We start from the raw sequence: 12,364 nt of genomic DNA, 5'->3' as shown, positions 1-12,364 counted from the left end.
AAAGTCACTGGTGTTGGGGCTGCCTCCCTAGGACCCCAGGACCCTCTGTGGGTGGCCTCTGACCCACCCCTGCCTGGAAGGGCATGTCCTAGCAGGGCAGTGGGGCTGGACGGGGGCGTGGGGACGACACGGCACTCCCAGGCCTGCTTCACCCCCAGCTTTCGGCCCTTCTCTCCTCTGCTGGCTAACCTGTCCCCAAGGTGGCCTGGTCCCTTGTCACCTACCCCAGCTGTAGCTGTGACTGGGCCACGCCCCACCATCCCATTTTCTTGTACTTCAGACCATCTCACTGGCACCCACCAGGCTCCCTGACTAACTTCATGACAGCATCTTGCTGCCTCGAGGTTTCTTCCCGTGGGGTCACACTGGACATGTTCCTCCATTACAAACCCCTTTCCTCCCCTCCATTCCACGGAGTCAGGACATCACATGGTGGTCGCAGTGCTGTGTCTAGGTTACATCTGCATATGTCACTTACCATGAGCGCCAGGGTTCCAAGCATTTGTCCTGAAAGAGGGGTGTCCAGTGGAGCAGGGTCAGTGTGACCTCAGCAGCCCCAGTGCCCCCTCGGTCAGGAGTGGCAGATCTGGTGCCACTCGGCTTAGGGGCTGTGGTAGAAGGAGGACTGTAGGGGTTGGGGGTGTCACACTTTCCCTGCCTGCTCCCCATCACCCCCAGCATTAAGCCTGTCCCAGTGGTCCAGGTATAGGAGGCCGTGGGCAAGCTCTTGGCTTCCGTGGGCCAAGCACTTATTTATGTAATGCAGCCAACGAAGCCACATGTGGGGAACAGTGACAACGTCTGCATTCCTCACTGAACACAAGGAGAGAACACGGGATGTGCCAGGAACAGGGCAGGCCCGGCCCTGCCTGCCTGCAGGCTATGAACAAGGGCCCAGGGGATTTGTGGGTGGCTGGTCTGATAAACACACTGAGGCCTAGAGAGAGAACCACAGCTGGAAACCCAGGGGGCTTCACAAAGACAGAGGCAAACGGGGAACGAGGAAATGGGGACACTTTCCACAAACAGAAAGGACGTCAAGAAAATGTAGCCACAGAGCCTTTGAAATGATAAAGAAGGGAGAGGTACAATAAACCCTGAACAAGAGTCGGAAGTAAATGTTAATAAGCAAAACGCTGTAATATATGTCATTGGAATGCATTTCATCAGGGAAATTTATAACCAATCTGACAAAAAGAATAAACCTGAAAAGACCGATGAGGTTCCAGAATTTTCTGACAGGAGGAAACAATAAGGGTTCTGTAAGGACCCGTAGGGACGGGTCTGGGGGGACGCCCAGTTTCCTCCTAGCACCCTGAGCTTTAGTTTCTGCCAAAGCATATAAATCACATGACCTGAGTGACTTTTTCTCATGTACCTCAATTCAGAAGGCCTGAAAAACCTTGTCCTAAACCAATCTGCACCAGACAACAGGCTGGTCCTCTCACCTCGCTGGAATCTGACCAGAGACACCCACACAGAAAACTCCTGGGAACTTGTAGTCTGCAGAGACTAGGGGCCAGACCACACTTGACTTGGCTGGATGTGACACAGTGAGGTCAAAGGGAAGCCGGGTCACAGCCCAGAGCTGCCCCATTTCTGACTTTCTACCCTTCCAAAAACTTTGCTGCAGTGGTCAATGCCGAGGGTGTCTTCTTCGAGCCAGAGTTAACCACAGAAACATTTTAAATATCCCAGCGATTTAAAAAAATGCAAAGTAAAAAAGGCAAATGACAAACTTGGAAATAAAATTTGCAGCACACAGAACAAAGGAACGGTTTCTTTCATATGTATAGTTTGTAAAAATAAACAGGAAATGATCGAACCCATCCATACGAAAAGTCAAAGAACACAGATAAGTCAGTCACAAAAGACAAACAGCCTATAAACACGTGAAAAAAAAAATTAAAGTCTGTCTTCACTAGCAACCAAAAAACGCACAATAAAACACCCAGACGCAGTGTGCCTAGGTACTCAGCTGGCAGCTGTGTTCTGCAACAATGACATGTGGCCCTGACGAGGCCTAGGGAGGAAGCCTCTGGTGTCCTCACTGTGGGATGATGTCCTCCCTTAGCACCCTGAGCTCTGGGCAGCCCCCGTCCCCACCAGCGCACGCGCAGCTTTTCTGTTACTGTCGAAGACGCGTGGAACAATGGCATACTTTTCCATCTAGACATGCCGGGGAGGTCACGCCACAACTCCCAGTAAACACAGCCCCTCCCTGGATGTAAGGGCTCTCTGTGACTCTTTCCAGTTAATCATATTTGAGGATCAAAATGAAAACACAAAGAGGCCCAGTTTGGTATCAAAGTCCTCCAGGCTCGCAGACCCCATGGGTGAAAGTTTCTGCCAAAGGTGAAAGGCCAGCTTTCAGAACCCAAATCACCAGGACCTAGAACAACTTTAATCAAGCAGTTTTTGTCTGGGCAATAATTAACTTTCTGTCCCCTGAAGGCACATCCCTCATTAGCACACACAGGGACCCCTGTCTGGGGCATGCCAGCTGCAGACCGGCTGTAATGTTAGAACTGAGTCAGTGCTCCGCCAAGGGTGCCCACATGGTATTTCCAGGAGGCGGGGGTTTCACCTAAAGTTTCCAAGTATAGGGCTGAGGACCCAGGAGAAAAACCCCCACCCAAGCTCTGGAGTCTGCTTCCCCTGCAATGAAGACCGGGGTCAGGCACAGGGAGAGGGGGCTTCCCTGGGGGGAGACACAGTGGAGACAGCCACCTGCCCAGGACTGTTGGGGATGTCTCGCCCACACTGCGTGGAGTGGGCGGCTAAGTGGTTTGGTAAAATAGTAATAACAGAATGACTGATGGTCATTCAGAATGACTGGCTATAGAGCCCTGGCCAGCCCGGCCAGTGTGCAGCCTCCATGGGGTGCAGCCCCCCCGCAGATGGCCCACACCCACTTCTACCCTCTGCTGCTGCCTTCTTAAAATTCTTAATTATGAATTAAGGAGTCCATTGCTTACATTGTGCTCAGATGGTGGCAGAGGCCAGCATCCAGTTAGAAAGGTGGTCCCAAGGGGCCTCAGAGAAACCGCTGCAGCCCAGGGAGACCCTTGCTGGGGGTGGCCAAGGGACCAGAGCACCAGGGAATAAAAGACACCCTAGGTCCAAGCAGATCAAGGAACACTAGGGCGTGAAGTCAGGTGGGGACTAATGGCCGTTGCCCCTTGTCCGAGTGGCCAGGCCCACAGCCCCGAGGCTGGTCCAGCCCTCCAGCAGCAGCTGTAGATTTACCTGGAACTTGTCAGGGTCTGCTCCTCCGGCCTGAGCCACGAAGAGGCCGGAGCCGGGCTCCAGCGCCAGGCCCTGTGGAGATCGCATCAAAGGCGCCGACTGGACCTCCTCGCAGTCCACAAAGAGTGTCACGGTGTCACCACTCACACTGAGCGCAAAGCGTGTCCACTGGCCAGCGAAGGCAGGAAGGTGAAAGCTGGCGGCCGTGTGCGTCTGGGCCGCCCCGGGCTCGGTGTACAGGAACTGGATGTGCTGGTGGCTGTCACTCACGCCCGACAGCTTCACACCCACTGAGACCACTGCCTGGGCCGCATCGGTGATGGCGAACAGCACCCCTGCGCCCTCGGTGGCCGGCCGCACGTGGAAGAGCAGCGAGAAGTCACGGAAGAAGGGGCTGGGGAAGTGGTACTGGGCCACCTGGCCGCTGTTGGCGTCTGGGCCAAAGACGTAGGCCGGTCCCACGTCGGGGTCATCGATCTGGGTGACCTGCGGGGGCGGGGGCTCCCCGAGCAGCTGGAGGAGCCCCACCTCTGTGCCCACTTTCTCTGTGAGGAGGAGAAAGACACCTGGTGAGGCTGCGTGCAGAGCACAAAGGGGAGACCGCATCATGCGCCTGGCACCTGCTCCGCTCCTCTGGGCTCTGCCGGTCAGGGATGTGAAAGGACACTCCGTCTTATCCAGACACGTGTGGGGCCAGGACAAGGTGGCCATAAGCCACCGCACCATACCCTCAACAAGCTTACAGGCCCAAATGGGGACAAGGCAGAGCAGGGAGCATCCCAAACCAGCATGGCAGGAGCAATGCAAGGGCATGGGGGGGGGGGCATGTGTGGGTGAGGGGGCACCAAGGAGCCTGCTGCAAGGGGCTGGGGTTTCTGAGCCCACCCGCAACCCTGCTCTGCACCCTGCCCTTAACCGCATCACCACCCTCCATACTCGGACTCCACCCCACCCTGGAACCCACAGGAACAATGCAGAGCATGGGCAACAGCATCACTCACTCCCTGATAAACAAGGGAAGGAAAGCTGCACCCCAGGGTGTACCCTGCAGCTTTATCCTCACCAGGAACCATCCTGGAAACAAACTGCTAGGAAGGCAGAAAACGAGAGGGCCCGTGTCTCCTAGGGACCTGGCTTAGCTTGATCAGGTCCTATGGTTTCCATGTCTCCGCTGACACTCAATACAGGTGGGTCAGCGTTTACGAGGTGTGACAGCTGGGCTGAGGCTATTGCACGGGGCTTCTGGGAGGTGGGGACTTGTCTCCCCTTTCCCCATGGCCACACTGGGGTGACCTGGAGAGCAGCCTCGTGAGAGGGAGAACCAGCGGCGGAAGGTCTGTTCTCTCAACCCACTGGCGTTCACGCCGCTGTGGCCCCACCAGCCTCACACTGCCTCTGGGGGGCCTGGGAGAGGCTCATCCACCCCCTGCATTCACTCTCTCAGGAGCCCACGACCACAATAGCCCACGTGTGTCCTCCTCCTCGGGCCATCAGTGTCACGGAGCACGAGTTCTAACCGACACCCCACCATTTGGAGGCCCCTCGGCGGCATGAGCCCAGGTTGGTTGGGGACACAGCCATGGTGCCAGGTTCTCGCCCCTCATTTCTTGTCTCTCCAGAAGGGACCAGAGGCCCTGTTGTCCATGATGCCGACCCTGGGTCTGAGCAGGGCCTGACCTGACCGTGTGCCCGGCCCTGCCCAAGCCCTCGGGTGCAGTATGGAAGAGACTGCTTCCTGGGGGTGTGGGGCCACTAGTAGCTGGGACCAATGCCCTAGGGGCCAGGAACGCTGATCGCTGGAGGTGGGGGGGGGGCAGGACTACCTCCCCATGCAGTACATGTGGTCACTGCTGGACACAGGAGAGGGACAGACACCAACTCAAGGAGAGACGGTACAGCCATGACTTCCCTATAGATCCACTTTCCCAGGTGGAGCCTGAGCTCTGCCGGGAAGTTGTCCAAGAGCCCTGATCCAAGGCCTCTCCTCTCAAGAGCATCCCACCTACAGTCTGGGTGGGATCTACCTCCAAAGTGTGAGTCATACAGGGGAGGTGTGCTTCTGGGAGGGGGCTGTGATGTGCGGATGTCCCGAGGAAGGCTGTAGTGAGTGTGACAGTGAGTGGGAGTGTGTGCGTGTGCGCGCGCGCGTGCGTGTGTTTCCATGTGAGGGGCATCTGGGATTCCAGCCCACCAGCAGGGCGATGCTGACCTGGGGCTTCCTGAAGCAGACAGTGGGAAGAAATGCTGAATCCCAACTTTCTAAGGCAAGTTGACTTTCCAGAGTTCCTGAGAGCAAAGATGAAAATAGGAGAAAGAGGCATCATGGGGGGATAGGCTCTGTGGGAACCCGCCAGGGCTGGTTCCACAGCATCAGCAGTGTGGCTCTGCACAGGCCTGACTTCCCACATGTGGGCAGCACTGCCAGCCACCCAGGGCTCCCCTGGGCCTCGCCCACATCCCTTGCAGGTAAGACTCTCATGCCAACAGGAAGTGAGGGGCAGCCAGGTACAGCACAGACAGCAGCCTCAGTGGCCTGGCCCCCAAAGAGAGTAGGGGACCTCTCTCTGGGGCGAGAGGTCTCTTCCCGCTCAAAGACAGACTCCTGTCCACCAGGACGGCAATTACTGTGATGGCCCCTTTGTATCAGAAGTACCGCGGGCCTGAGCGTCCACTCAGGGAGATGTTTAAGATTGGGAAATAGGACTCTCACCAGCCACGGTAGCAGAGGTCATGGTGTCCTGACAGCTGTCCCCAAGTTAAACACGGGTATGTTCCACCGCCACCCTGCCTCACATGGAGCTAGGAAATTTCCAAATTAATTAAGAATGCAAGATGAAGCAGCTGTCGACTTTCTGGGCTGGAAGACAGGAGCATGTTACACGAACATCCCCAGGGACCCCAGAGATGCATAAGCAGCTCCTTCCCAAAGTTCTTCCATTTCCTCTCCGTGAAATTTCTCAGGTTCCCATCGGGAGCAAGAACTTGAATGCCATGGCCCTAAGATCACTGAGCAGTTGTGCAGTTCCAGGCACAGTGAGTGTGAATGGAGGATGTGACCACCTTCTCAGCAGCTGCTGTGCTGGAGGCGTGGTCCAAGGCACTGGCTCTGCTAACTTGGCCAGGAAACCAGCATCTCCAAGACGTGAAACGTCCATGCTGGTCTCCGACAGCTCAGAGGAGTGCCTTCCCAGAATGCAGTGTCCCAGAACATGGACGGTGACACCTTCGGTAAGCTGGGGCCTGTCTTGTGACCCACCCCACACTCCCCTCAGGTCAAGAAATCAGGGGACTTGTCTAGTTGAAGACAGTTTTCCTTTCAGCAAACAGGCCAGCCACAATCAAGTGGGACTTACCCCGTGAAAACAAGGCTGTTTCAACATTTGAAATCAATTAACATAATCCATCACATCAAGGCTAACAAAGAAAAATCACAAGATCATATTGAAATTGCAGAAAAAGCATTTGACAAAAGCTAATACTCATTCCTGATAAAAACTGTCAGTGAACTAGGAATAGAGCAGAATTTCCTCCACTTGATAAAGAATATCCACAAAAACCCTACTGCTAATATCATACTTAATGGAGAGAAACTTGAGCCTTTCCCACCAGGGTGAGGTACAAGTCAAGGCTGTCCCCTTTCTCTACTTCTTTTCAACACAATACTGGAAGTCCGAGCTAATGAAATAAGAGTAGAAAAGGAAGTAGAAGTAACACAGGTTGGGAAGAAAGAAATAAAAGTGTTTCTTTGCAGATGATATGATTGTCTATGTAGGAAATTCAAAAGGATTAATAACAAACCCAACTCCTAGAGCTACTAAGTGATACAGCACGGTTGCAGGATCCAAGATTAATATAAAAGTCAGTCACTTTTCCATATACCAGCAGTGAGCAAGCGGAATTTAAAATTAAAAACAGAATACTATTTACAGAATACCAAAATAATTAAATGCTTATATGTAAATAAAACAAAATATGTACAAGATCTGTATGAGAAAACTATGAAACTGATGAAAGAAATCAAAGAAGAACTAAAGAAATGTAAAGACAGTCCATATTCATGGATAGGAAGACTCAATATTGTCAAGACGTCAGTTCTTCCCAACCTGATCTCTAGATTCAGTGCAATCTCAATCAAAATCCCAGCTAGTTATTTTGCAAATATCAACAAACTGATTCTGAAGTATATACGGAGAGGCAAAGACCCAGAATAACCCACACAATATTGAAGGAGAACAAAGTTGGGGGGCTGACACTACCCGACTTCAAGACTTACTCTAAACCCACAGTAAATCAAGACAGTGTGGTATTCTAGAAACAACAAAGGGATCAATGGAACAGAACAGAGAACTCAGGAACAGACCCACATAAATACAGTCAACTGATCTCTGACAAAGGAGTAAAGGCAAGACAATGGAGAAAAGATCTTTTCAACAAATGACGCTGGAACTGCTGAACACCAACGTGCAAAAACTTAAATCTAGACACAGAACTCAGACCTGTTACAAAGTTAAGCAAAGTGGATCACAGACCTAAATGTAAAATGTAGAACTATAAAACTCCTAGAAGACAACATGGAAAAAACTCTTAATGACCTCGGATAGGGCAATGAGTTTTTAGATACAACACGAAAGGCACAATTCAAGAAAAAATACTATTGATAAGCTGTACTTCATTTAATTTCTTTGAGATTACAAACTTCTGTTAAGCAAAAGGCCCATTAAGAGAATGAGACTATAAGCCACAGACTGGAAGAAAATATTTTTAAAACATGTATGTGATAAAGGAAGGTATATCGAAAATATACATGAACACTCAAAACTCAACAATAAGAAAACAAACAACGAAACTATCAGATTAAAAAAATGGGCCAAAGATCTTAACATACACCTCCTGACAGAAGATGCAAATACGGCACATGAGCATACAAAAAGGCGCTCCACATCACATCAACAGGGAGATGCAAATTCAAACAGCAATGAAATACCATCTCACACCTGTTAGAATGGCCCCAATCTGGAACACTGACACCGCACGTGGGGCACTGCTGATGGGGATACAACCTGGTGCAGCCACACTGGTTTCTTAGAAAACTAAAAACACCCTTACCCTGCATCCAGCAATCGCACTCTTTGGTACTTACCCAAAGCACTTGAAAACTTTTTTCCACACAAAAACCCACACACAGATGTTTATAGAAGCTTTATTCGTAATTGTCCAAACTTGGAAGCAACCAAGATGTCTTTCAATAGGTGAGTGGATAAATAAACTGTGGAACATTTACACAATGCAATATTATTCAATGATAAAAATAAATGAGCTATGAAGCCATAAAACAACGTGGAGAAAATGTTAATGGATATTAAGTGAAAAAAGCCACGTAATGTATTATTCCAACTCTATGACATTCTGGAAAAGGTAAAACTGGGAGACAGTAAAAATTCCGGTGCTGCCCTGGCTGGAGTGGCTCTGTGCATTGAGGGCCGTCCTGAGAACCAAAAGGTCTCAGGTTCAATTTCCAGTGAGGGCACAGGCCTGGGCTGCAGGACAGGTCCCCAGGTGGGGGTGTGCAAAAGGCAACCACACACTGATGTTTCTCTTTCTCTCTTTCTCCCTTCCTTCCCCTCTCTTATAATAAATAAAATCTTCTTTAAAAAGTCCAGTGCTTGGCAGGAGCCAGGAGAGGGAAGGATGAACAGGCAGAGAGCAAGGGGTTTTGGGGGATCAGAGGGGCTACTCTGTAAAATACTGTGATGATGAACACGTGTCATTATACATTTGTCCAAACCCACAGAACATACGACATAAAGAGTAAATCCTCATGTAAACTATGGACCTGAAGAAGGCTCACTGATTTTAACCAATATGCCATCTGGTGGGGATGTGGGGGAGGGGTGGAGGCATATGGGAAATCTATACCTTTTCTCCCAATTTTACTAGGAACCTAAAACGGCTCTGAAAAATAAATTATTTAAAAAATATCAGGCAAGTGATAACAGAAAGTAAGCAAATATTGCAACATCAGTATCGGATAAAACAGAGTTCAAGTTGAAAGCCATTAAGTGGGACAAGGGGATGATGGTACTTTTCATGAACCTGTGACAGATGATGGGCCTGGTACCACCCACATGCACTGGCAGACAGTGTCCCCAATACCCACTGAGAACGATGGGGGTGGGGGGGCAGAGTGCTCGCTCAGGATGCCAGTGCAGAGACACCTGCTTGGCCCACTGTCCTGGTAGAATAGAACACAATCTCCTCAGTGACCCAACCCTGAGAGAGGTCCTGAACATCAGAGTCAAGAGCACTCCACACCTGCAGCAGCAACTCCAGAGTCATGGGTCTGGGGGGCGGTGAAGAGACGCACCTCAATATCAAAGACAACAATCATCTCAGGGGATTTCTAAGATGGTAACCCTTGACTGAAAGATTATAAGCATGACAAGCAAATGGAGGCATCCTATGGCCGTGCGTGGGGATACCACGGACATGGTGACCCAATTAGAAGGCCCAAATCTGATGTCATACCAATACCACCCACAAAGGCCTCAATGGATGATTTCTGATGATCTAAAAGTGAAAAATGCCCATGGGTGTCCAATGAGTCTCTGAAGAAAGTTGTGAATTCCAGCAACATGGGACCAAGCACATTGTCACCCGGCACCCACATCAGGGCCCACAAAGCGCACTTAGCCAGAGTGCAAGTAATAGAGACTTGAACAGACAAGAAGCCAACAAATCGAGAGGCCTAGCATCATCTGTTAGAGAGAAGCTGGAGACAAGCTACAGGCCTGCCACTGGAAGAGGAGTGAAGAAAACACCAGAACACCCAGAAAGGGGGCGTCTCCCTGTAGTGACAATAGGGAGGTGTCTCACACAAGTTAAGGAAAAGAGAAAACTTCAGGTGCACAAACCATGATCTCATCATTGCAGGTAAGAATCTAGAGCACACATACATGAGCACACACATATATGTGCACGCATACGTGTGACTCACATGAGCATGCACATGCCACAGTAGGCCAGGTGATGACCCCAGACATGTCCTCATGACAATGCCTGGAACCTGTGGCTGTTACTTCACACAGCAAACGGAACTTTGCAAATGTGATTACGACGATGGCCCGTGAGATGTGGAGATGATCTCAATCTAACCACATACACCCTTAAAATCAGAGAACCTCTCCAGCAGGGACACAGAGAGTTGTGATAAGGGATGAAGAGAACCAGAGATGGCAGCATGGGACGACGACCTGGCTGATCTTCCTGGCTTTGATGATGGCTGCGGGGCCATGGGCCGAGGTATGTGGGCAGCCTCCCGAAGCTGGAAAAGAGTGGGAACAGAACCCCCTGCGGCCTGTGGAGGAATTCACCCTGAGACACCATCATTTGAGCCCGGTAGGAAGATCTCCTAACTTCCATCCTCTGGGAGCCACTAAGTTTGTGGCCATTTGTGATGGCAGCCTCAGGGAACTCCTGCACATGCTTCTATGCCAATACACAGAGGGGACAGAGGATGCCCCATCCTGGCCATGAGAGGACCTGGGTTGTGTTCAGCCCTCTGTTGCAAGGCGTGGATCTTGATGACAGTGTGTCCACAGCTAGTTCTGGGATAAAAACCCAACAGGAGAGAAGTAGTGCAGGACGAGGGGAGAATGGCCCCGGGGGGTGAGAGCAGGGGATGAAGGCAGCCCCCAGGGCCAGCATTTGCTGCTCTGCACACTCTGTCCCCCTCAGGATGCAGGTCTGCAGAGCCTGCCCACAGCCACCTGCCCCTCACACCCCCACCCTGTCTGACCTCAGCTTCCTCCTTGCTCAAGGGGGCAATGCCCTTACTGGCCCTCCCAGCATGGACACAGTGTGGACCTGGGACCTCCTCTCATCCTCCCCAGGGTAGGAGCCTCACTTGCTTTTCTCTGTGACCTGAGGGACAAGCTCACAGATAGCAAGACCCTGCACCAGGTCGTCAACAGTGAGCTGACCAAGAGCCAGCTCCAGCTCTAGCACAGGGTTTCCATGGTGGCCTTTTCGCTCCTGACCACTTCTCCAGCCACTGGCTAGACTGTCCCCCAGCCCCTCCCCCATTCTGCTCTCCTTGAGAGGACAGAGAGGAAACAAATACAGGGGAGGCCCTTCCAGTGGCTGCACAGAGCTACAGCCTCAGGCTGGCGTGCTTGAAACCAGGGCGCCCATCCACGCCCCAGTGGCCCACCGTGAGGGGCGTGGGGGCCATCTCCACCCCGGTCTGCAGTCACCCTGCAGGGCACACTCAAGAGGAGGGATGGGAAAGGTGGTGTGGCAGCCACTCAACAGGCAGTTCTGGATAGTCCTGGGAAGGCTTAGGTCTCCCCCTCCCCCACAGAGGTACACCCCTCCCCAACAGTCCAAGGACCTCACTTGGCCGGTGATGGTTGGTGCATCCCGGTGCCCCCCCACTCACCAGGATCCCCGTCACTGGGGGAAACATTCACCAATACAGGAGAGGGGCTGGGGTCTTCCTGGTCCTTTCCCTCCCTACCAGGTGGAGAATGGTCCCTACTAAGAGGCCTAAGGGAGGGCCCTGGCCGGCGTGGCTCAGTGGGGGTTGGGCATTGCCTGGCAAAGCAAATGGTAGCCGGTGTGATTCCCAGTCAGGACACACGCCTGGGTTGTAGGCCAGGTCCCCAGTTGGGGGCTTGTGGGAGGCAACTGATCCATGTTTCTCTCCCTCTTCCTCCCTCCCCTCCCCTCCCCTCCCTTTACCTCTCTCTCAAAATAAATTTTAAAAAACCAAAGGAGGGAGAAAACGCCCGTGGGACCCTCCCCAGTCAGGCCACACCCAGGAGGGTCCCTGGTGAGATGAACGTCTGAAGCCCACCTCCAGCCCATGGATCAGGGCCTCCCTCACAGGCTGGGGGCCCTGCCAGCAGTACAGACGTCTAGTGAGCAGTCCCCTTCAGGCCACTGGGCTGACCAGGCCAACTGCAGTTAGAGATCCCACACCCCTGTTGCTGACCCCTCCCCCGGCAAAGGAGACCCAGGGCCCTGCCTGAGGCTCAGCAGCAGGTCCCGCCCCAGCCCCAAGGAGGAGGAAGAGGAAGAGGAGGAGGACGAGAAGGGCTGTGGGGAGCCACGGGCT

The 12,364-nt window shown here is 52.3% G+C and overlaps 1 protein-coding gene across 1 annotated transcript in view; it reads right to left on the bottom strand.

Annotated features, from left to right (window-relative positions):
* The window catches only part of COL18A1 (collagen type XVIII alpha 1 chain), a 48,466-nt gene that overhangs the window by 33,341 nt on the left and 2,761 nt on the right, over positions 1–12,364 (bottom strand). Inside the window, exon 2 of the mRNA XM_090272177.1 lies at positions 3,250–3,794. Coding sequence (XP_090128303.1) covers positions 3,250–3,794 — 545 coding nt within the window. The remainder of the gene's footprint in view (positions 1–3,249; positions 3,795–12,364) is intronic.

Source organism: Furipterus horrens, unplaced genomic scaffold (genome assembly GCF_987537825.1).
Source record: "Furipterus horrens unplaced genomic scaffold, mFurHor1.1.pri manual_scaffold_1, whole genome shotgun sequence".
Lineage (NCBI taxonomy): Eukaryota > Metazoa > Chordata > Mammalia > Chiroptera > Furipteridae > Furipterus > Furipterus horrens.
This window is presented reverse-complemented; position numbering and strand designations above follow the sequence as displayed.